Source organism: Teleopsis dalmanni, chromosome 2 (assembly GCF_002237135.1).
Source record: "Teleopsis dalmanni isolate 2A chromosome 2, ASM223713v2, whole genome shotgun sequence".
NCBI lineage: Eukaryota > Metazoa > Arthropoda > Insecta > Diptera > Diopsidae > Teleopsis > Teleopsis dalmanni.
Window position 1 is genome coordinate 186,578,553 of NC_051847.1, and position 27,766 is coordinate 186,606,318.

A 27,766-nucleotide genomic window follows, 5' to 3' on the forward strand; every position below is an offset into this window, starting at 1 on the left:
TTTTAAACCAATTTTGGTACAGAAAAAAATTTTTAAGTGGCAACCGTGAATATAACATATTCTAATATCTGAAATAGTCTAAAATATGTTTAGGTATCTTTAGTAATTATAATGGTTTAGTTGTCTTTCAGTCGAGAAGTAAAGTTGTTGCAAAATGATTTTAGCATTTCATTTATTTTATGGTTCTACTATGACAAATATTATATATTTGTTAAATGAAACTTTTTACTTACAAAAAAATATAATTTTTTTTATAAGTTTTTATACAATTTACACTCAATTTATTTTGAATTTAAAGAAACTTATAATTTTTATTAATTGAGGTACTTAACACCTATACTAAAACTGTTTATATACACTAACTTTAGGATAATATCTGATAAATAATTCATTTCATCATTTGTGCCATAATATTAGGAAATTAACAATTAAATTTTCCATTAATATTAAAGGAATATAAGCTCTTAAGTTACAGAAAACCATCACCTGTGATTATCGAAAACATTAATGTATACAAGCATAAGATAAATGCATTTACATAGAAGAATTGTGTTATATTTCAAATTAATAAGTAATATTATAATAATATTAATATCTCTAGTTGAAGTGTTGTAATCCAAAGTGCAAATTTAAGAAATACGAGTTGTATAAAGGATTTCTAAGAAACTTATTAAATTTTCATTCAACATGATTGAAATAATTTTATCATAACTTTATTGTTATTTTTATCCCATATTAAATTATTAAAAAAGATTTTACTTAGTCTTTACATAAATTCTGCAATATTTGAACTATATATGAGTGGACTATATATAAGACTTACGTATTCTCCAACTGACTATACCTTGTTAAATAGTTTATACGTTTTTTTGAGAATTCAATGTCTAACTGCGCTATAATTAAAACAGACTTGGTTATTATTAATATTATATTGGAGATTTAACTCTCCGACGTAAATATATATTCTTTATGAAGTATTTCCATTTCCTGGATATATTACAGTTTTAATCCAACATAATAGACTATCTATGTTGACTAACTACATATTTCTTGCATTTATTTATCAGCACCGAGCAGACTACCCGTACGTCTATTGAGTACGACTTTAGGTTTGCAAAGTAGTTATTTACCCTACAATATTTAAATTTCTTTCTATAAATATTATATTTTTATGCCCTTGTTATATATATATATATATATAGAACTTAAGAAATATTCCTTCAAGTTATTGTCCTAATAAAGATGGAAGTAAAGAAAGAGTTCTGACTTCTTAAACAACCTTATGTTTACTTTTTAAAATATTTTCTTCTTTACCTGAGATATTTTTACAGGTTTTAGAAAATAGTTAAATATGCATTTAGTTATAATAGATTCATTAGTAAACTCTGTTTGTTTTAAAAACAAACAATTATATTTGTTAGTCTCCTTTTTTATCTACTTGTTATTGTTTGAAGTTATTGTTTTTTAGATATGAATGACCGCGTTTTTTTATATCATTTTTATTTTCCAATATAAACAAATTTATCTTATAGCCCCCATTGGACATAAATAATCTTTAAATCAAATGCGTTTTGCTTTATACATATATTTTCACACTTTATATAAAATTTATATGCCAAGCAAGTACCACTTATGTCGATTACACAAATTACACAACAGTAACGCGATTTATGGTACGAGAGACCTACAAACACAGACCGCCTTTGAGTATACAATCCTGTGGACTAACACATGCATGTAGGCGGGTCAAAAGTACTTTTTAAGCAAACTTGTGTGGAAAATAACTGCTTGTATACTGCACATATATGGTTAAATGTATTTGTCTTTGATACGTAAGTAACACCTGCAATAATTAAGGTGTTCCTTCACTGCATTCACTGCTTGACAATGTCCTTAATGTATGGTACTGCTGTCTGTCTTTCGTCGTCTTATTATGCCATGTGACTGTTTGTCTTTCCGTCTGACAAGGTCTGATTTAATTTACTTTAAGTAGAATTAATGCTAGGCATTATAAAGTTTATGTATTTGTATAATTATTATTTGTGCGTATTATGCATAAACTCGTCAACAACTTATACGTACGTACCTTGTAGATTTCATGTGTAATAGTTATTTGCTGAAATCAAATTAATTACGGATTCAGTATATTATTGTTTCATAAAGTTTATTAAATGTAAATCCATGTAGAAGGCACATTGAGTAATTGCATTGAGTTATTCCCATGTGCCAACTTTAAAGTTATTACACACATAAAAGCATTAACCAAATAAGATAAATTATTTATTAAATTTTAGCTTAACTTTAGCTTTGAACTAAATTTCATAGATATTTGTGTTAAGTTATTCTTTTGGGATTGTGTGTAATATGCTAACAATTAGGAAATTAGATTTAAATTTATTTTTGCCTCAAGGTATATACATTTTCTTACATTATTTAAGAAGATTTTTGTTTAGTACAAGTAAATCTTTAATAACCAGTAACAACACGTAGCAAGGAAAACCCTTTTAACCTTTCTTACAAACATTTTAGCTTAGAAAAATATTTGCAGCTTAAAAATTAATTTATCAAAATTACCCACAAAACAATCACACGTCACTTTTGATCCCCAAAATACCCACAACATAAAGCATACTAAACCTTAACTTACCTTATATCTTACCTACACTTCAACCTTAACCTCAACTGCATTCATCTTAATTTTTTCTTTTTGCTTTCTGCTACCAACACTGGCTGGCAGCAACCAAAAGCACCCTAGCAAAATCTTGACATTTCATGTTCACTATGTTTAGTATGTGTAGCTGTATTTATATGTGTGGGCATGTGTCTTCAGTGACTTTTACATATCTCTTAGATGTCTTAAAGAAATATTTTGTTGGTCTGCGACTTTGATTTTTTTTTCTCTGCTTGCTCTGTACTATGACATATTAGATTTTCAGTACATTTTTATTTGTACTACTATTATTTTTTTTTTAATTTTTTTTTTTCGTAAGCTAAACTGCCAACATAAATGTCAGCAACAGCAGAGTCAGTGGAAGAAAAAAAAATCTTACCGCTGCAACAACAACAACAACAGTAGCACAGCAATGACACAATAACAATTACACTTACTTTTTCTTCAACTTCTCATGTGTTTTGTTTGTTCATATTTATTTTTTTTTTGTTTTTTTGTTTTTAATATATCTTTTTCGTACATTTCTTGTTGTTTGCAATCAGTCAGTGTGAGCTTCAGTAGATGATTGCAAAATCCTGTTCTATGAGGGTTAAATCCCTAAAGGTATACTACACAAAATATGTACAAGCAGCAAACCAAAATAATTCAACAAAAGGTACATCTGCATATAACAAATACTTACAATAACATTAATGTATATTGTTTTGTTGTTGTTGTTGTTATTGTTGTTAGTATTATTATTGCTCTAGTTGGTATTGTTGTTGTTATATATTACCGCTTGTTCAGTATGCATAGGGCGTGTTGTTGTTATTGCTATTTGTACCATATCATATATGCAGAATTCAATTTCTTTTTTCTATTATTTGTTACTATTTTCGTTCTTGTACTTGTTATGTTTCATATAATTTTTTCCCATTCATTTTTCTTTTATTCTCATTACTTTATATTATTTGTGTATTTTATTTATACACAAATATTCCTTCTTATTTTAGTTATTATTGTTATTATTATTATTGCAGCTTGCTCCACTGTTACTCCTCCGCTATTGTACAATTGTACATTGTACAAGTATTTGGCATAAGTGCATAGATGTCCTTCAGGTGAAATTTTTAACATTTCAATTTCGAGATTAGAAATAAAAGAAACGAAACAAAAAAAACACAAAACCAGGGAAGTCAAATTAGTGCGATTGTTTGGGTTAAATATAATTTTTTGTATTCATTTTTTTTGAGTAGTTTTTGTTTAATGTATTTGAAATATTAACGCTATTGGACTATATACACTTAAAAGGGTAAAATTCAAAAAAAGTATTAAAATTTTGTTAGAAACAAGTTCAGCGGTGATCAGACATCCGTGGCTAAAATATTTTTTAAACCAAAATGATTAAAGCTTGATTAAAAGCAGGGTTATTATGTGAATGGGCCGCATTCTATTAAGATAAACTCTAGCGATTTCACTGTTATACCTCATAAAGATAACAAACAGTCTTGTGGTAGATTTGTTGATAGTTCACAGACGTTTAGGGAATAATGCGATTTTACTAAAAAACTTCATAAAGATAACAAACAGTCTTGTGACAGATTTGTTAATAGACGTTTAGGGCATAATGCTAGAAAATTTATTCTTCAATTAAATCTTTCTTGTCGCAGTTCTGAAGAAGACGATGAAAATGTCTGACATCCATTTTGTTACTGCCCAGGGAATCTTTGGCGCTATTGATTATGGTGGTGGCTTCCTTTTTTAAACATATTGACTAGATCCAGGACCTACTTCTGTGGAGAATCTTTGTGAAAAACTCGGGCAAGTTAAACATCTGAGTTTCTATACAGTAATACAATAGAGTTTCCTTGTGATCGCCTTTATAAGCTAACCTTACCTTCTATATAAGATCTTAAAAAAACTTAAATTAGCCTTAACTTGTCAACTTGACACCATTGTCAAGTTATTATTACTTACTTTACTTACTAAGCTGGCCATTACAAACTTGAATTATACCTTTTTTGTACTTTCATCTGGATCAATTCCATAAAACTTGCAACCCAATATCTTCATGTGTATATCAAAAAAAAACAATGACCTGTTATAACGGACGCAGATTAACACTATTTCGTATTAAATTTTAGAGAGTATCTGATCTTTCGTGGCATATTCTTAGTCAGATTTGTCTAAGTGCGTGGCAAGTTTATTGTGTCTAGCAGTCCTGATTCTTATTTAAAATAAAAATAAAAATTAAATGATTGAAATATATTCTATAGTTTTAAAACTCAAACAACTGAAACTGTTTTAGCTTTTATACTAATTTGATTCCACTACTCTTTTTGTTTTATTTTGCAAAACAAAAAAATTAATGTAATAATAAAATGTATTGCTTATTTTTCTTAGCTTTCATCGTTTTCTCTAACTTTATTTTCTTAACTTTATTTTCTTAAGTTTCGGTTTTATTTGTAACCAGATGCCAATATAACTTAAATCCATTTACGCACGTCAACAATCAAATTGAATCTGCTACTTAGATACTTTTACACCAGAGCATAACTACAAAAAAAAAAGTACTCCTCCACGTACGAATAACTCCAAGGATCAACTGCCAAATATTGTAAGAAAAATATTAAGCCAAAAAGGAAAAAATTTGTATAAACAAACAAAAAAAAACAATGTATATGTACAGATAGAAATACCTTTGAAAAAATAAACAACAAAGTAATAATAATAGACAAAAAAGTGTTGAAAAACGTAAAACCCAAAGGAAAATCATACAATAAGATTAACACTGTAAAGCAAAAATCAAACCAAATAGCATGTAAACAAAAAAAACAAAAACAAAAACAATGTATAGAAAACATTCATACACATATAAACATAAGCTAAATTTACACTCGTTTCTTCCTCTGTGTTACACACAAAAGCAACAGCGCATTACACATGCTGCTTGCTAATATGTCAGTGGAATAAATCCTTTAACTTATTGCACTGTTACCACTCACATCTGTCTTAATATTATTAGCGCAACAAAATGTAAAGTAACAGCTACAGCAACTGTTGATGAGCGCTACATAATGTTCGAATACTAAATGCGTTGCTAGTAGCGGCTTAAAAATGTGCTAATATGCCATACGGAAGAAACGTATAGCATGAAGCTAACAGAAATAGCCACACGGCACACATGCTTGTGTATATATTGTTTATATGTATTTTTCTACAACTTTGAGAAAAATAAACTTTCCTTTACTGCTACTTACATTTCTGCTACGTTCAATCAGCGAAATATGCTTAACTTTACTATAAGTGGCGGACAGCAACACATTTGTTGCTGTTGTTGTTATTTTATTACAACTCTATATTTCTTCGTACGTATGTATTTGTTTGTATGTGTGATTGCTAAGCTTTTGTGGTCTTGTGCGAAAATCCTTCTTTTTCGCTTGTTAGTTTGAAATAAAGTAGAAAATTAAATAAACACAATATGTGCAGCTTAAGATAATATTATTAACGCAAATCAAACACGAAACGACAAGAAAAACAATAAAATCAACATTAACTCGAACAAAATGACAGGCATTGTATTGTGTATAGAATGCGAACGACACAGTGTTGTGCTCGTAGGTAGTAAAAATCCAATATAGTGAAATTAGAGCTCAAGCATTAACACTTCTGTTTCATTGTTGCTGTAATTGTTGTTAGTTAATCCTTTGCTAATAATATTAATATGCCTTACAACGGCTTAATTGCTTAACAATTGTTGTTATTAGTTTGTTGTTTATTGTTTTCTACCAAGATTAATATACAGCAAAGGGAAGATATTTATGAAGAAAATACATACGAGGATTTCATAATAAAAGCTATAAACAAAATTGTTAAAAGTTAGTTTTTAAAAGTAAAAAAAAAACAAAAAAAATTATTAAAATTATAAATTATATTATATTATTATATTATAAATTTTAATAATAAAACTTTCACAGCAAAGTAACAAAACTCCAGAAAAATGTGCGAACAATAAAGTCAAGTACGGCTTTGGGTCAGTTAGTTATGGTGTGCTGACTCTGAGCTTTAAATTTGGCAGGGCACGAGTTCGATTCCTGGTCATTGCAGTCTCAAAAAATTATTTACGAATAATTAAATGCAAGAGTTATTTCCAAGACCACTGATGATGGGTATTTGGCATTACTCGAAACAGCTGTATGGTTAGTCAAAAATTCAATTAAAAAATAAATAAATTATAAAGTAATATAAAATGAATTTTTGTTGTTGTAGTTTAATAATGTTCGAAAAACTTCTTTATAAATTTTAATATATGTGTTAATTTTAATTTTTTTAATAATTCAGTTTAATTTAAACTATTAATTTTATTTTATCTATTAAGTATTTTTAATTTATTTTAATTTTTCTTAAATAATTTTAATACTCATAAAAATAAACCTCAAATAAACTGATGTTACATTGATCCACAACACACACTAAGTATTATTCCCTTTTCACATTTAAATAATTTTAACTGATTTAAATAAAAGTTCCCCTTTAGCACTTTTCCGTTAAGACAAACCAATGAAGCACTTAAGTTTCAAGCTTATAATCGCCTTATTTAAAAACTTTTAATTTGAGTCACAAAAACTTGAAAAAAACTAAAAATAAAAAAATAAATCTAAAAAACCATTCTCTCCGTTCATAGCTAATCCTGAAATTAGAAATAGATGAAAAGCAAAACTACAAAAGTAACTTACCAAACACTTTAATCCTTAACTTAAGTTAAAATATTTTACTTTGTAGTTTTTCCATACGTACGTACGTCAAGCAACATTTGTGGTCGTACTTGCAACATTTATGACATTCTGTGTGTACTTTTATTTCTCATCATTTCGGTTTACTCCACTACACGTTAATGTTGCACGACTTGCATTGCTGCAACCACTTAAAAACACTTTTATAACAAACTTTGGCTGTTTGCCATTTCTTTAATTTGGAGTGTTTGGATGTATATACACATTTATTTATAAACATTTGCGATGCAACATTTTTAATAATTTATTTACCTGCATAACTAATTTTTGGAACAAAGGGTTTTATTTTTGCATCTACTATGTAATTTTTAATATTGAAATTTTATTAAAATAATTATAAATTCAATATATAATTAATTAATTATTAATTTTATAAATAGGTTTTTCGAAAAGTAGTGAAATACAACAACAAAAACTCTTTTTTTATATTATTTTAATTAATTCAATTTTTGGCTGACCATACAGCTGTTTCGAGTATTGTTAAATACCCATCATTAGTCTTGGAAATAATTCTTATATTTAATTATTCGTAAATAATTTTTTAAGACTGCAAGTACCATGAATCGAACTCATGCCCTGCTAAATTTGAAGATCAGAGTCAGCGTTCATTAACTAACTGACCCAAAACCGTATTTGACTTTTATGTTCGCACATTTCCTGGAGTTTTGTTAATTTGCTGTGAAAGTTTTTATTAACAAATTTACTTGCTGTGTTATATTAGAACGAAATCTGTAGAATAATTATTACATTTTATTTTTAAGTGTTTAATTTCAATTAAAAAAACATTATTTATTAAAGCTATCAATTGGCTTTTAAATAAATTCATATATAAGAATGTTTTCATATATCTTATTTATTTTGTTAAATTATATTTATGTTAAATAATTTAGTACAAGATGGGAAGACTTAACGATATGCAGGCATCTGTATTGAAATTGGTCGAGTTCTATTAAAAAAAAATCCATCAATCTATTTAATATATCCCGTAAAGATAGCAATCTTGTGGTAGGTTTGTTCATAGGTCAGCCGTCTAGGGAACCATGTTACACAATTGAAGCTTCTCTTTAATCCTTCCTGTTGCAATTGTAGATAAGATGATAAAACTGCTTAGTTACTGCTCAGCGCATTGATAACACTATTAATTGTATTAGTGGCTTCCTTTTTCGATCATACTGATTAGATCCAGGATCTTCTTTTGAAAAGCTACATAGACTTTGTCAAAGGTGGAAAGTGGCCGAAAACCACATTTAAAATATTTTAGGAAAACACAAAAAGCAATTGGTCAGTATAACTTAATCTAACTTGATTATTTCTACCTAACTGTTCAAAAAATAGCACAAAAATTACTAAAGAAAAATCTTTAGGAAAACACTTTCGCTATAATTATTATTATTAAGTTAGAGAATTGCGCACTACTACCTAAAGATCTGTTCTGTCTAATTCTAATTATTAAATGCAGAAATAGTTAAAGTAGTAATAAACACTATTTTGTCAGATCTTTTTCTTTTAAATAAAGCAATTATCAATGGGTAACAAAAATCTATAACAACAAACAATTTTTTTTATTATATATTATTCTAATATTAGTCTATTATTTAAAATACTAACACACTCCATAATTACTATAAATTCTATTTTCATTCTACTCAGTTCTTCAGTTCACTCTACTTCTGTTACACACCTATTATTGCTACTTAACTCACTAATTTAATATAATAACTTTCTCTAACACCATAAAAATTTATAAAATACTATATCTCGAAGAAATTTAAATATGTTCCGCAAAAGGATTTTCCTACTTTCAAACCACAAACAATAGGCGTACGTTACATACCGCGTATCCTCTTAAACACTTAATGGCAACCACAAGTGAGGAAAATATATTACCAAATAAAGTAAAAGTTACATGGAGTATTTGTCACATAAGTTTGACTAAATTACAAAGATTTTGTTCCTTTTTTTACTCTATATCCTTCTTCCGTCATATATGTAGTATAAGTGGAAGGTAGGATCCTTGCCGTTGCTATGCGTCTTCAGCACATATGAGTGTATAATCATGTTGACTTCTTTTCAAAGTACTTAAGTAAACTATTATGTTCTCGTTAGAATAAAAATTGTTGCCAAACTTAAAAATTTATACAAAAAAATAAAAAAAAAATAAACAAAAAATAATAAGAAATATCATAATACTCAGAAATCATAATAGAATTGTGCTTTTTGTTTTGTTTAAGCGGAAACGGAAGCTACAGCTTAAAATATGAACGCAATTCAGTAGAATTTTACTTGGCTGTCTGTCTGTCTGTCTCACTGCTTGCCTGTTTGTGTATATGTTCGTTTGTCTATCTCTTTCTATTTATTTGTGTTTCTTAGGGAGCGAGTGATTCGTTTTTCTGTGCGGAAGTAGGATTTTAACTTGTTGCGGTTCTTTTAGTTATGAAAACTACAAAGTCAGTAACTTTTCGGTAACTCAGTGAAAAAACATTTGTGAAGCTTAATTTCAGGGCAGCTACTTATAGAGTTTGGTTTATTTATATTTTATTTAAAATTTTATTTTTTTTTTTATAATTTTTATTTTTACTTTATATATACTTTATTACTTTTTGGTAAGAACTATATGAACAGTTAAAATATTTAATGTTAAATATTTTTATTATATTTCTCTATATAATTCCTTTTAGTTTCAGTTCTTTTCATATTTATTTTCTATATTCATTTTTGTTTTCTTGTTTTCTGGTTTTTTTGTTTTGTCTTCCTCTATTTTATGTGCAGTTTTTCGCTTATTTAACACTTTTTGCATATAGCCAAAGAAAAGGACTTTTATTATATTTATCAACTTACAAAACTTTGGCATTATGTTCATCATCATTTCACCAGTATAAATTTTCAACCTGCTTGCTTTTAATGCTAAAACAGCAAATGGATTATCTCTTTTGAATAAAACGAAAAACTTTATAAATTTTGCAAAGTTTTTCTTAAAAGCTTTTATCAATATAGTTTTTAAGCATATTTTATTTTAGCTCTTATTTTTTAATCTCTTGTGCATACTTTTCTTCTACTTATAACTTACTATATATCTATGTATTCATATAGATATAAATTTCAAAATTTTTCAATTTTTTTCAGTTTTTGCATTTTATACATTTTTATTATGAAAATTCTACTTTTAAAATTTTTATTTGAAAGTGTCAACAAATTTGAGTGAGGTGTTGTAGATACTTTCATCCAAAGGGAATTTGAAGGATTCTGCCATCTTTATATATTTTTGTGATGCTCCTTTTTTAACTCTCAAAATATTTGACAATTTTAAATAATTTTGACGTTTAAATTTGTTATTGAAATGAGACAAGTTCTTTTATTAAACTTAGACAAAATTTATACATTTATTAATTAATTAAGAAGAACACTTTTGGGATGACATTAACTTAATTAAAATGACATATATCGAAATGTTGAGAAAAAGTTAAAAAACTTTTCTATTAAAAAGTATATAAAATTTTCAAATTAATTTCTGAAAATCTTTTTCTAGTTTGAATGGTTTTTTTACTATTTTATCTTTTATATTTTATTTTATATATAAGAAATAATTTTCAAATTAATTTTAAAATTTTAAAATAATTTTTAAATCTGCATACCTCCTCGGGGATCTAAGGTCAATTATTGCTTAGTCTGATGAAGTGATAAACAATGATCCATTTAAGGCGTAAAGAGGGGTTATGAAGAAACTTCGCAGTTAATAAAGAATAACAGTGTTCAAGTGCACTGACTTAACTAGTCTCAACATAATAATATGTTGTTGATACTTTATATGAAATGTTGAATTATAATTAATTTATCCTAAATTAATTAAGTTTATTGAATAGCCTTGGTCACTACAAATAATCACAACTAAGAGTCATATCACAATTATCGATTTCGTATGTTTACTACTATTTTCATTTATTTTGTTTGTGCCTAAATTCAAAAGATATGTTTTTATTTAAGATATACATTCTTGCTTCTCTTACGCTCAACTTATAATTTACAAATTTGCCCATAACAACCCATTACCAGGTATCGGCCTGATGCAGTATGCCTCTGCGGTTAGTTCTCCCTCAAATTGAAACCTCCACCAGAGACATGATCTGCATCTACTCCTTCTCCCTTTAACTACTGCTTCAAATAAGTTTTTTCGCTGGAGTTGGTGGTGATAGAAGGGGGAATAAGGATAAAGGAATGGATTGAGTGGGTGGAAGGTAATTGAACATTAATCCAGGTCCTGACATTATTGTTATTCCTTATGACGGTACTAAGATAAATATAGTCCTTGACGGACTATAAAGTATAATCGCCATACACCCGCAACGTATTCGAGCGACAAATGCTGTAAGCATGACTAACACATTTATATCATTTGCAACTGACAGATATCGATGGAACAATGTCGGGCCAAGTTTCGCCATTACACCCTGCTAAATATGGGAAATAGGTTCACATTAAGTGCAATGTTGTACTTCATTGACAGTTTTGTCAATCGTACTTTTTTTTCAACAAATTATTTGACCTACTTAGGAATTTATACAAACTTTTATTACTACATAATATTAAACTAAACTCCATACACATACTATTTTTTTTTTTTTAAATTTTATAAATTTAATAATACATTTAAAAATTTTCATTTATGTATATATTATATACATAATTTTTTGTATATAGCATTAAAAAAAATTTATTTTTGTTTAATATTATTTTTATATTTAATATTAATTTTGTCTGCTTTTGTTGAATGTGTTGTTGTGGATAGAAGCCACAACATTTGCACTATTCACTTGTCATACACAGACACATAATATTTCAGTGTAATTATATTATTAATGACCGCAATTTACGAGCATTAACACAGTAGCATATAATTTAGTTCTTAAATGTTGACACTTTGGGGATTTGTTCAATTTCAATTATAAGCTCAAAAAGCCACAATTGCCACATGACAAACACCTCCAGCAATAGTAAAACCTCAGTAACAACAAGGACTTCTAATACCAACAATATGTCACGTCAAATATATACTCGTATACATAGAATTAGTTCATCGATGTTAGTATATAGAACTAACATATAAAGAGCTAACATCTATATGTGCATTAGTAAATTGATATTAAATATTTTATAACGACAATAACCACCTAGATTAATAAAAATATTAAATAAATTTAATATAGAATATAGTATAATATATAATATAGTATTTAAATATAAATATAAATATATTATTTATTTTTGGTTGTTCTGTTTTTTATGGCTCAAAATACTTTTGAAAAATATATTAAATATTTGCTAATAAACTAAAGAAAATTTTATTAACCAAAATAAATAATTTACTGCTTTTATATTTACTGCATATCAGCTTTTATTTTTTTTTTCTGTATTTATTTTTGTTGTGTCTGAAGTAAGATAAAAATTCAATTAATTCAATATTTCCCTATAAATATTTCGTTAGTAGGCGTATTTTTCTACACACGCTATCTATTTTCTAAATATAAAAACAAATTTGTATTAAGAGCTAATAATAAATAACCTATATAGATAAATATATTGTTATAGCTTTAAATAAGTTCACCTTTGGTAATTTTTATATTAAAATTATTTTGTTAACACTTGAGATTAGTGTTGTGTATATTCGATAATTTTAGTGTTTCTAACCTAACAGGTATTTGTAAAACCCAAAATATATTAAAAATGTAGTTATGAAAAATGTTAAATGTACTTATCAATAAATAGTATTATTTTGAATGGTCGGTCTTTCAATGTGCAACAGAACGTTGTCATAGCGACAGAAGTTTCTTGTCTGTCCAAGTAGCGCCCTCTTTTCTAGCAGACACCCACTTATATATGAGACCCTAAGTCATGTAATCAAATAAACACAATTGATAAAAAAAAAATTTTTTAGTAAATTATGTATTTAAGACATTCGCAAGAATCCTTATCTTGTAAACCTTTATAGCATAATAGCGTAGTCTTCCCAGTCCTGTTTGGATACCATTCAATTGTTGCTTTTCACCTCTTTTTCTCTTTAGATTCTACGCTTTACAATAAAGGAGACGTGTGATGTTTCGGTAATGTTGCCTATGGAGTAATTGTGACACAGTCATTAGTTTTACCACTTTGACTCTAACTCTAAACTCTAGATATTGAGCCCATAATGTTTGATTTTAGTGACAGCAGAGCTTCTTCTTCTGTCCAAGTAGCGTATGAGCGTCGGTTCATTACCACAAAGCCGATTATGAAAATCATAGTCTTCAATAGAACATGCGCGCATATTAGTTTTTTAAAATCTACGTTTCAGTTGTCCTCCAGGTTTATTGATTCGTAGATTTCAATTATGGAATGCCACAATCTAACTATATCTATGCAAGCTGTGCCATAATAGTTTGATTTGTTCCTCTGATTCATTGCTGATTTCTTTTGTTATATTGTGCATATCAACATTATGAAGCGCTAGTTATTTAACACAGTGGAGTTAAATAGATTTGAATGGGTAAAATGAAGCAGAACTGAATCTAGATTCAAAAACTTTTTTATACATACCCTGCTATCTTTTTCAGTTAGTATTTATTCGTTTTGCTGAGAATGTTTTTGATCCTTGTTTGGCTACCTCAATCTCAATTTGTTTTCTTTGTATTCTCTGGAGCAGTGCTAACCCAACTTAATATTATTGAACATAAGCTATTCAACTCAGTGGAGTATTATATTGCTTAAAAATCTTTGGTGGACTATGATGTGAAACAAAGTCTTGGATTCAAATGCCTTCTTTTTAAACATGGTGTGATATTTTCATAGGTCAATTTGTATTCTTTTTGTTGATGATGTCTCTGGCAGGACAAGGTTGCCAGATCATTCTTAATATCAGCTTTTTGCATTCCATGGAATTTTGGAAACCCAAATGAGTAGTAATGAGCACTAATAGAACCTGGACTGCTTGAATAGCTTTGATTGAGTATGATTAAACAGAATTAAGTTCTGGAAACCTTATCTTTCAACATGATATCATAATTTTATACTTTTCACAATAAACTTTTTTTAAACGTTTACTTAAAAAATTTTCTATAAATAAGCTAACCTTCAATAAAATAGAAATTTAAAATTAATTCAATAAAATCAATTGCTTAATGCTGAAATCTGTTGCCACTTAACTTTTAATATCAAAATAGCAATTTCTGATTTTTTGGCAAAAATATAGCACAATTCAACTAAACTTTTTTCCTCCCACAAATATAAAAGAAAAAATAAAAAAAATCGTCTGAAGTATTAAGTATATTAACAAAACATAATAGAAGAACTGAAAAAAGTTTAAACTAGATGCCAACAGAGTTTTAATATAAGAAAGTTTCCTATTAAGAAACAGTCAACAGTGCGTTCCACTCTATTTAACCATAGTTTAACCATGGCGTGTACATGCAAGTACATGAGTATGCATGTATGAGCACACATCTAATGTGTATCATGGTTGTTCATCGACAACGGCATCGTCCTCATCGTCGTCGCTGTCGTCATTGTCGACAACGTCCTTGTTTTGGCACTCTTAACAGTTTTAATCAATTTTTATTATTTTAACAATCTTTTTAGAGAAGTGAAAGGTTTCCTCCTTTCATATTTTTCGCCGTCGGTCGGATTCGAACGTGGTTGTGTTCGCTGATAGCAGCAGGAAGAAGAAAACTGTTGAACTCAACTGTGACTGACTGCACACAAAAATATTTTCTCATGCGTGTTTGGCTTGTTTTTTTTTTTTTGTTCATCTTCGATACTACTTATATATGTGTAGATATGTGTGTCTACATGCTTTCTAGTGTCTGTCCCAGCATCTTACACTCCACTGAAAATTGCACACTAGGGAAATATTATGTCCTTTTACTTCGTCTCAATGCTTGCTGTGTGTCTAACACTGCTTATAGGTTATAGGATATTTTTTTCCTTCCTCCTACCTTTCGATACTTTTCATGCTTTGCTTGGCAAGTGTTACGAATGTGTTTACGTTATGATTTTCAAATCAAAATTCAGCACGAATTCGTATGAATATACTTCCGAATGTCATTAAATTATTTTCCGATATTTATATTTATAGGTGGGTTGCTTGAATAAATGGTTTCTTTATTTATTTATTTTTTTTATTTTTATTTTTTTTATTTCTTTACTTCTTCTCAGTGCTGCCAACATGCTGTGCCGTATTTATTTTATTAGTTCTTTGTTTTTTTTTTTTTTGTTAATATTTTTCTTTTATTTTTCTTAAATATAGTAGACTTTTATTTCCCATATAATGCGGCTTCGGTTACTGCCTTTATTTTTATTTCCGGTATAATTTTGATTGGTGATGTTATTGATTTTATTTGAAGATTTATGAGCAAATTTCCTATCAATTTTTTTTTAATAAATTTTAAAAAAAATTTATTTAAATGATTTCATTTATTTCACTGTTGATGTCAATAAATTTTTTATTTATTTGTTTGACATTTTATAGAACAGTCATTTGAAATAGACAAAACGATGAATAAAATAAATAAAATATAAACAAAAATAATCAAAGAAAATATTAAATCGAGCGGAAACTAAAATAACTAAAAAAAATTTTTTTAATAGATTTAGTTTATTATACAAAAATAAAAAAAAATGCGATAGAAAATAATAACATAGCAAATATAAAATAGATATGATAGAAAAATAAAGAAAAAATGTTAATTTTATAAATGATTTATTTTAATGAAATAAATTGGAAAGTTTATTTTTTGGCCTAACTGAATTGATTGAAAATAAATTTAATAATTATTTTAAATTGAAAAGTATAATGAAAAGAAATAACTAACTTAATATATAGAAAATATTTTTCCCATAGTGCATAAATAATTTATTGAGTTATACGACACATCTTCATTAGGGTATAATGTCTTTCGTCTTTTTTTTTTGGAAATAGCATAATTTCACTTAAATAAGATATTAGATACTTGCTTAAAATTAATTGATGCAAGTAAATTTTGGTGTCCTGCCTTGAAATGAAGCTTTGCAGTCTAAAAAAATATTTATTCGAGTCTATTAAATATCTAATGCTAGGTAACTAACTGAGGCACTGTGTCAGCCTCAGCAAAGAATTCGCAACTTAAAAAATTAATAAGACACTGGAACAAGTATTAATCGAAAGATAGTAACTCTGGAGAATATGGTGGGCATTGTTATATTCTTCATCGAAAATGTAAAAGCTTTTAGGAAATTAAGACTTGTGTATATCAATTACATGTATATAGTTTACAATTTTATGATATATATACTCATCTAGTTTCTTAAGTACATGTATATTGTATAATGTATAATATAAATATTATATATTTATAAAATTATATTTACTAATTAAAAATTTTTTTTTATTTTTCAGAATACTGGTGTACAATCTGATTATCGTATGCAGTCACCAGCTGGTGGTTCTCCATTGCCAATCTGTGGCACAGCTGATGGCACTGTAGCCCTAATCACACATAATGCTAACTCAAATGGTGCCAATGCTGGCGGTCCAAATACTGTACTTCGTGTCATTATCGAAACTATGGTATATCCAGTATCATTGGAAATTCTACATCAAATATTCCAACGTTTTGGTAAAGTGCTTAAAATTGTCACATTTACAAAGAACAGTTCATTCCAGGTAATTTTACAATTTTACAAAGTTCGACTAATAAATTTGTACTTAATTAGTGATTGTATGTATCACAGTCAATACAATAAGTAATGCAATATTGACTTTGAAGGCTATTTGTGTTTACTGCCAACTCTACATTACATTATTAATTTATATATGAAAATTGCATTGTATCTAGAATCGTAGCGTATATTGATATATATCTTAATTAAATACAATTAGAACTTAAGCAAATAAATTAATATGTACTAATGTTATTGTTTATTTATCTGCAGGCTCTCATACAATATCCTGATGCTAATTCAGCACAACATGCCAAAGCCATATTGGATGGCCAAAATATTTATAATGGCTGCTGCACTTTACGCATTGACAATAGCAAATTGACAGCATTGAATGTCAAATATAATAATGAGAAATCGCGTGATTTCACAAATCCATCATTGCCTCCAGGTGAACCAGGTGCTGACATAATGCCAACTGCTGGTGGTTTGGTTAATGCAAATGATTTGTTGCTAATTGCAGCCCGACAGCGACCCTCTTTAACAGGTGATAAAATAGGTAACACTTCCACTTTTCCGTTTTAAGTTCATTTTTTTTTTATTATTTAATTTTTTTTTCGTTTTTGATTTAATTTATTCTTTGTTTTAATTTTATTTTAGATTTTTATCTAATAGTTCAGTTTATAGTTTCATCTGATTTATTATATATTATATTTTTTTTATTTGTCTGCTCACCTCTTTTGTGTTAAACAATATTTGATCACTGATTTTTTGTACCTGATTTGTGTTAAGCCTTCTCTGAACTTGTGATTACTGTCGTATATTTTAATTTTGTTTTTTAATTCTTAATTATTCATTAAGGTTTTTATTCATATATTTAATTCTCTATACTTGAAATCATACCAACTCAATCATAATTAATAATATTTTATTTTAATTTATTTTATTTATTAATGTTACATTATGGACTAATTTCTATATATAATGTATATAAATTATAAATTCGTCTCACAAAAAAAAAAAAATATTGAAAGAAAGAATACCTGAATTTATCAACACTAGTTCTTAAAGTATTTAAACATTTGTTCAAAAGTATTTTGAACAAATATTTTTTAATTTAAAATCGTCTTGGTATTAGGCTATAAAGAAAATTTGTATATTCCCACTTAGTATATATAGGAACACATCCCTTATGTTTTCATTGTCTTCATAACTCTTCAAAAGATATTTTTGTACGACTCTCTTATATCTTCGTAACTTTTTATATTAACTCTTAAAGGTAGTATAAGTAGAAGATCATTTTTGGTGTTGCCTTATAAAGATATATAATATCATAATGATCATCTGTAATATATAGTACTTGTAGTAATGATTTGAAGAGGCAATAAAACTCTGTAAATTAGGTTCTATACTATTTTTTATTGACGCAACAGAGCTTAAAGACCTACTCTAAGCCCAGAAGGGGGCACAATAGGCCCGACGGTCGCAGTGCTACATCCCCTAACAATAATAATAATAATAATAATGATTTGAAAAAGCAGATAATTGTATGCCAAAATATTTTTTTATTGAAGATATAATATCAGTGTCATCCTTTCAGATCACACCTACAGTTTGTTAAGTATCTAAATTTAATAAATTGTAAAACGCACATAAGATACACCCTCTTACAGAAGCAGATGTTCTTATTCCTTTTGTTTAAGTATGATTTTCCCCAAAACTGGGGTGAAAATATGTGAAAATGGAACGTAGGTATATATTCAATTTGTGTTAAAATTATCCGGTAACAAATATTTTACATTCTTATGAAATGTTCAGCACCCTTTTTCTGAACATGTACGTCTCTTTGTAGTTGTGAAATAGAACCAGTTCTTTACAGTAAACTGGGAGAGAAGAAAAAAAAATTATTATTGCTCTTTTTTCATTCATTTTTAAATATTTATCTATTTTATTTCAATGAGTTCAATTTTTAATTCGTAGTGTCAAGAATTATTTATTAAAAGTATCTGCAAGGTTTTTAAAATCATTATGTTTTGATATAGTTTCATTCCGACCATAGTTTCATAAATGACCTATCGTGTATTTCCAAGTAAAATATGACAAGTTTTAACAAATTAACTGTATGGATCTAATACAGGGTTACTGAACCATAATTTTACTACATATATGATAACATTTTTACCGAAATCAATATATTTCAAATATTAAATTCAAAATATTTGAACATTTTTAATCAATCAAAATTAAAAAAATAATATATTATCTTATATATTATAAATGAATTTTTCATTTGAAATTTAAAGAATAAAATTTAAAATATTTTTATATATAATATTTTTATATTTTTATTCAAAAATTAGGGATTAAAATTTAAAATATTTTTATATAGCACTTTTTGAAAAATAACTAAATTAAATATTTATTTTTATTGTATTTAGTTATTTAATAATATTTTTTGTAAATTATTTTATACATTTTAAACCTACTTTATCCATCTTTTGTCCTTTCCCACCTTATTATATGCAACAATTCATTGTTATTCTTAAAAAAGTTAAAAATCAAAAATATTTGACTTACTTTACAGTCAATGGGCTCGGTCAACCTGGAGTTATTCCACCATTTGCGCTTAGTATTGGTACTCCACTCGGTGGTGGTTATAGCAGTGCTCTACCAAGTTTAAGTGCATTCGCTTTGGCTAACAGTGGTGCACTACAAACAGCTACGCCAGCCTTACGTGGACTGTCCAATGTGCTACTCGTATCGAATTTAAATGAAGAGGTAAAGAAAAATATATTATATTAATAAATATATTAAACAAAATAAAAAATTTAATTATTTTATTAATTAGTGAAAACTAGTTTTATTATTAAATAATGATAATTTATGAATATTTAAAAAAATTTTAAATAGTAGTTTAATGAAATTTATTATATTAGTTAGCTTAATAATCGTAAATAGTTCATATCAAACATCATATCATTTAACTAAAATATTATTTTTTTTAATAACATAAATATATTTTTATTTTATATATTTATTTTTTATTATTGAATAATTTTAATTTTAAAATTTGTGCAGTTTTGTTTTGTTTGTTTGTGTTAATGACATTTTCCCGATAAACCTTAATTTAAAGGTAAATTTAATTTAACTTAAGTATTTTAAGTAGGCAAATTTTGGCACCTATTTTCAAAATTACTCATATTTCATAGTTTTTATTTTCACACTAACCCAATTTTATATTTATATATAAAAACTTGACATTTATTTTGCTTTTACGAGTTTTTCCATTCGTTTTATGCATATTTTATACGCTCTTGTTTCAATTTCAATTTCCGTTTCCGTTTCATACTTCATCTCATTAACTCATATTAACTGCAATATATACTCAAGAGTTTTTTAAAATCAAACTTAAGTCTACAAATAAATTTTAAAATAAAAAATATCTTTTTAATATATAGTTAATAAAATATTAATTAAGTAGTTTCTTTTTTTTGCATAAATATTTTCATACACAAACTGACAGCAAACAATATTCTTTTAAATAAAAAAATAAAAAAATATTTTAAGTATCCCAGGACAAAAAATAAAACTTAAAATATTAAATTTATATATAATTATATATTTATTAAATTCTATTTATTTAATTTAAAGTAAATTTAACTAAATAAAAGATTCTACTTAAAGTAAGCCAAATGTTTACTACTACATTTTTGGTACTACATAGACGTATATCTATAAAATACTCCTTCACTCTAAACATTTGTCTTACTTTTCGTATCTAGTTTTCTCCTTTTGAATTACCATTTCACTTATTCAAAAGTATCTTAGTACTTAAGTACTAATAATACTTTTGTAATCGATTATTAGTGAAAATCTCTTTCATGATTTATTATTTAATTTTAATTTTTTTTTTACGAAAACTCTTGCTAACTGAAACTCTATTTTCTCTTTTTTCTGTAGATGGTCACGCCTGATGCTCTATTTACCCTCTTTGGTACGTCTGCACAAATATTTATTAATTTTTAAACATATTTACAAAATGCGACTGCTATATTTTTTTTTTTTGTATTTGTATCATTTTATTTTATTTATTTACTTTTTTTACTATTTTATACTGCCTTTTACGAAACCCCCTGAAGCTTTCAGCATACTTTTTTTTTAATAGCAATATAAACAGTTTTTATTCGTATTTTTTAATTACTTTAATATTTAATATTAAACTTTTGTGTTGATTTTATAAAATATTTTTGTTTCATTAATATTTTCTGGTATTAAAACAGTGCTTGATGTTATTAAAGTGTAGGTTTTTTCTTTTAATTAAAATATTTATGTAACTACAAAGAACATATAACTTTTATATAGAATTTATATATGACCTTTGCATACAAAATACTATATTAAAAAATATTTATAAATGCATAAGAAAAATGGTTAACTGTTAAAGAAATTTATAGAACGAAGCAACCATTTTACAGGATGGTTGGTTGATTGTAGTGTCAGCTCAGCAAACTAGTCTTCCACTGACTTCAATTAACGATTTTTCGCTGTTTCGCCACCAAATTTCTTACACTAACCCTAAAGATGGAAAAAAGTAAATCCATGCCATCAAATTTAGATTACTTAATAGGTGATAAATCCTCTCCTCATCCTCTCCTTTGAACCCTTTGTCCAGCTGTCCAAAAGTACCTATGTACCATTTCTTTTGAAAGTTACATGATAATCCAAAAAAATGTTTGCATTGCTAATATCCATTTACTGATGTTGGAATAGTCTGTATTGTCAAATTTATCCTTGAAGAAAAAGGTTGCAATAACATCTAATCTTTTAACATTTAAGACCATGTATAAATTCATTCTAACAATTTGTATTTTTTTTGTAAATATTTTAAAGTATTTATTATTATTGTTAGGGAATGTGACACTGCGACCGTCGGATCTATTTTGCCTCCTTCTGAATTTAGAGTAGATCTCTAAGCCCTGTTGCGTCAATAAAAAGTAGTATATTCCCCACTTTATAGAGTTTTATTGCCTCTTCCGTAAGTATATACATTCCCAGAAGCCTATTTCGTATGTGAATTAGCGCAGGGCATTCTAACAGCACACGTGTGGCCGACTCCTTATTCTCTTCACAGAATCTACAGTTTGCATTTGTAAGTATACCCAGTCTTGTAAGGTGGTATTTTAGTTTACAATGCCCTGTTAGGATTCTAAGGTTTTCCTTTGATAATTTCATACAATCCTGGTATATCTTTTTGTTATGGGTACCAATAAGTGATTTGGATTGTTTTAATCCAGGTAAATTATCCCAGTAATCCTTTTTACTGTGATTCTCTTTTATTTTTATGAGAGAAAGGAGCGTACTATGTCCTAGACTACAAAATAGTTCCAGCCCCATCATCGGTGTTGCTGCTCCTTTCCTGGCTAGTTTGTCCGCTTATTAGTTTCCGCGTATGCCAGTATATATTTTAAAGTAACTATTTTTTTACTCTCTTTTCTCTACAAAAGCGTTTTATATTACAAAAAGGAACCATGTGAGGTTTTGTTATTTCTATTGTCATTACAAATGAAAACAACAGATAAAGGAAATATCCACTCCATTCGAGTTTTCTTTTCAGGTAACTAAGTTGATTTTTCCTGCATAAAATTTTCAGCAAATAAGTTTTGCCCACTTAGTCTAGTCGAAATATTTTCTAACCCATTCGATTAGAATCATTCACATATACTATAGTAGCCGTGTGTGCTTTACAACGGTTCGTGTTACAAAAGTCTAGTATGTAAATACTTCACATTAGTCAATCAATTTACTCTGCATTGACAGTTTCTTTAACTTCTGACTCTCACACTACAGTAAGTCTAGTCCGAACGTAGTTCTAAACTTTGATTCTCCAACAATTACTTACTTTTGAAAAATAAACAATTGAGTGAAGCGAACTTGAAGTTGTTTATATAAACGCAATTTAAATGTAAAATAAATTTTGCTGTACATTTGAAGATTGCAGGATACGTCAGGATATGGTATGCGGGTTGTTGCTTGCTTATTGCTGCTCGTAAATTGAAACAAACGAGTAAAAATATAACGAGTGAAATAAACATAAAAAAAAATTAAATATAAATAAAAATCAGTATGACCAGAAAGTATACAACTTCCTGGCAAGCTGTTAGCTAGGATAATAACAACAACAACAACAGAAATCTGCACAAACCGTAACGAAGCATAGTTAACTTAGCGCAGGAGCTCATCCACTGTATGCTGTTGTATCCTTACGACGCGTTGTATCCTTGCCAGGTGAAAATATTGAAGCTGAAATTTTCCACTTTATAGGAAAAAGTTTTTATTTCGTCTGTTTCGCTTTTTATGGATGTTCCAGTACTTGTTTTCAGCCAAAGGAATACAAAATAGCGTTAATGCTCTTAATTGTTTGTATACATCGAAACACAATTAAAAATTAGTTTTATTATTTTCATGATCATCGAAATGGTTCAGAAGTTTTGTGAAATAGTAGAAAAAAGTTAGAATTAAAAAAAAAAACAAATTTAATGAACCAAATTGTGTTGTATATGTGAAGAAGAAGAAGAAATTAATTGTATATAAAATTTATTTTAAAAAAATTAAATACTTTATAGATAAAGTTTTTAAGTGATTTATGTAGTTTATGATAATTTGTTTATGAGATTTGTTACGATGCTTTCTAATGCTTAAAGTTATTTTATTGTTTTTATGGTAATTATTAATTTGTTTAAATTATTGACATAATAGAAATACGCTAAAAATTGTATAAAAATTTTAAAATAAGTTTTGATTATTTTGATAATTGCATATTAAAATATATTTTTAATACATACAATTTTATTTTTTCACCAGAAATTTCTAATATTTAACCGTGTAGAAGAGTCTTTACAGACAGACTCATATTTTTTGTATATCAATAACATACTTAATGATCCCGAAAACTTATGTGAAAGATTTTTTCATCTCACATACATTGATTCCTATAATTGAGTTTTGAAATAGGTTACTATAAACTTTGCAGAGTGTATTAGTATGTTTGAATAACTAAATCTTAGTGCATATTGAACACAAACCCCTTCATGTGATTTTTTCGTTACTTGAGCCAAGTAGGAGCCACATCCTACATTTACAATTTCTTGTTTCAGTTTATATACTTTTTCATAAAATCACACCCAGTATGATAAGGATAAGATATATTGTGCTAAACCTAGACAAAGTCAGCTCAGAATAAATTAGACTAGTTGAGGAAACTGATAATGTGTCTCAGTTACACATATTCCCATTTGTTTGAATGAAAACCATACTGAGGTGTTTATCGTACGGCACGAGCAGATAAAACGAATCAATTTGTCATTCAGTATTTTAAAAAATCTATAGCTTTCTACATTGTATTTTAAAGAATCTACAGATTTCAGAAAAATTTAGCTAAGAAAATGTACCTTAAAATATACCTTTAGCAATGACATAATAAAATTTTGAAATATTTTATATATATTTTGCAATTTTAATATATTTTTAAATTATATTAGAAAGAAATACATATTTAAAATTTAATGTATATACTACACTTGAAACTTCAGAAATATTTTAAATATATCTCAAACTAAACATTTTAAATTTATTTTATAAAGAAATATATACATTGAATTATATACACTGAACATAAAAATCTTGGAATATTTGAAATGTGATTCAACCAATAATATATTCTTAAATTATATCGAAAGAAAATATATATGTAAAAGTTTCAGAATATTCTATATATATATATGTCTGTTTTATATAATAAAGGTGAGATGGTGGTTTGCTTTGTGCACCGTCAGACCGATCGTCGTCAGAATATTGTGCCAGACTCCTTAACCGTAATATATAGTATACTGACTAAAACACTCCCTCTTCGGAAAGACTTATTCCGCTTCGGAACCGCTTTTAGATTACTTCGAAGAGAGTCTCATTTATGTCGGCATTACAAACAATGCTCTTGTGATATTCGTTCTGCATCCAGATCTCCAATTTTCATCGCATTTTCTTGCTGTCAGCATTATTTATTAGTTTAGTTTCTGATTCTCCTTTCTAGCTCTAATATATATTATATATATATGTGTTAATTATGAATATATATTGAAACAAAAAAAATAAATATTCTTAGTGTTTATAGTATCTGATAAAGCTTCTTTGCTTCATTTTCATTTAAAGCCATATGGTTGTTACTACTCGAATTTCTTCTACTGAAAATTCATTTCATTTTTCATTGCTTGAAATATTATTGTTTTAATATAGCTTACATTTAATTAATTTTATATATATAAAACGATTTTAAATAAAGCTATTTTCAATTACTAAATAAAAAAATGAACAGAATGTTTGTTTTTGAATAGTTCCAACTGCATTGTGAATATAAAAAATACTACATAACTGAATCGAACAAAAGAATATTTTTCAAAAGGTTAAAATTGACTTGCAATATACTCTCTAGAATGGCATTTCATTTGTGTATATATGGATATTAAAATAGTTTTCGAAAAATATGTGAAATTTTATTTACATTTCATTTTACCTTTTATTTGCTTCAAATTGTAAGACAATGAAAATTAAATACATATAAATTACACAGCCACTGGCAATCAAGTGTACTATACCTTATACTATATATTTGCAATGCAATGCAATGTCTACTATTATTATTATTGCCTTTATTCTTATTTTTTGTTTTTATGTTACTACTATATTTGCCATATAAGTAAATGAAAATTTAAAACTTGTTGACTTTTCTCTATTGTGTAAAATTGACCAATTTTCATTCTTTCAATTTTACAAATAAAATAAAGAATCAAATGAAATATAAAACCAACTTTACATATTTGCAGCTCAGCTCAGCCCAACTCAGATGTATCTACCTCACCTGGCTGCTGTGCTTGCAAACACAGTACGAATTGAAAATTACTCATACGTCATGTGGTGCAGTTTTGTATGCATATTGCATATATATACATACACATGCATACATATACAAAACAATTTATACAATAAAATTAAATGTGCAAAAATATCCTGTATTGTATGTTTATGTCTATGTGTGCATAGTTAGATTTTTTAGCTTTGTGCTCTTCCTTCCGGTAAATATCCTTCATGTCTATCGTACCGTAGAGCTTTCAATTGAAATAAAATTTACTTTTCGACTTTTGTCAGTTGCGTTTGTGTCAGAAAGTCAGAGTTAGCAACACAAACTCAACACACGTTTATCTTGGTGTTTTGTTTTCTGTTTTTTGTTTTTTTTATATTATTTTTTTGTTTTGTTTTTATCTTATTTGTCTAGTTTTTCGTTAGTTTAATGCTTTTGTTTGGCTTATTTGCCACTCTTTTAATCCTTTCTGTAAGTTCCCTTCTTTTTTTCTTTTACTTTTATTTGTATAATGAAATTTTAAAATGAATTTAACGAGCTTTGAAAAGTAAATGAGGTTTAAAGTAAAATTTCGAGTTGATTTTATTGTTTTAAAGTAGTTTGTGTTTATGAGTTAACTTTGTTAAAAATGAAAAACATTTAATTTTGATTGTGAATATATATTTTACGAGTAAATTTGCTTTAAACAATTAAAAGTACTTAAGCAAGTTTTTATAATGAAAGTGGAGTTAGTTGAATAATATATCTTTGAGTACGTTTTATTAGTTTTAGGATTTACATTATAGTGGAAATAAAAGTATTTTAAATTATTGATAAATGTAAATAAAGTTATATAGTTTCTATAGAATTCTGCCATCAAAAGCTAAATACGAGGACAACTTAAAAAATCGTCTACCATATTTTACTTATAGAATAATATGTAATAATATTTACAAATAAGTTGTTTTCAGCTAAAAAGTAAACTAATATTTTTTCAAATTAAAATATGTGTTATCTTTTATCATTTTCCACAATACTCCAGAATATAAATCGAAATCATCAAAAGCTCAGTACAAGAGCAGCTTAAAAAGTTGAGAGTCTAAAAATTGTCTACCACGTTTTTATTACCCAGTAATATGTAATAATATTTGTTGGTAAGCAGTTTTCAGCTTAAAAGTGAACTAACACTTTTTTTATTAAAATTATAATAATATTCCAGAATATAAATCGAAATTATCTTTCAGTTATTACTCTCAAAAGTTTAACATATATGAATACATAAGAGTAATAACTACTTATTCAAAACAAAATGCTTTCTACTCAAGATTTATATGATCATAAAACTAACATATAATATTTGTCGTGTAAATAAACAGAAAGTAATAAAACTTTTGCAGTGCTTCTTCCAATATAATCTCCAATAGAAATTTATTTTTATGCGCTTTTAATTTATAAATTTAAAATAATATTTAATTTATATTCTAAATTCAGTAAAATAAAGCAGTTACATATCTCCATAATATCATATAACTGCTTTGTTAATTTTTTCTGCTTTAAGATCTGCAAAAGGCAGACTGGAATATGATTAAATGTTTTAAATTTTTTTTTTATTTTATTTTATGATACATATTTCCTACAAATGAAGGATTGCCATAGAATATTACTGATATTACGTTAAATTTTTTTTTTAATATTTTGTTTATGATACATAGTTTGAAATCTACATGACCGAATCTCCATATAATATGATTGCATATGTTAACAATTTTG

The 27,766-nt window shown here is 27.0% G+C and overlaps 1 protein-coding gene across 11 annotated transcripts in view; it reads left to right on the plus strand.

Annotated features, from left to right (window-relative positions):
• LOC119681783 (polypyrimidine tract-binding protein 1) overlaps positions 1 to 27,766 on the plus strand; it is a 287,769-nt gene that overhangs the window by 203,225 nt on the left and 56,778 nt on the right. For 5 of the 11 annotated variants that reach the window (XM_038095071.1, XM_038095072.1, XM_038095061.1 and 2 more), the window contains 4 exons: positions 16,844 to 17,110; positions 17,380 to 17,665; positions 19,658 to 19,884; positions 21,067 to 21,100. In XM_038095071.1, coding sequence (XP_037950999.1) covers positions 16,844 to 17,110; positions 17,380 to 17,665; positions 19,658 to 19,884; positions 21,067 to 21,100 — 814 coding nt within the window. The remainder of the gene's footprint in view (positions 1 to 16,843; positions 17,111 to 17,379; positions 17,666 to 19,657; positions 19,885 to 21,066; positions 21,101 to 27,766) is intronic. The other 6 variants (XM_038095065.1, XM_038095066.1, XM_038095063.1 and 3 more) reach the window with 3 other exon arrangements.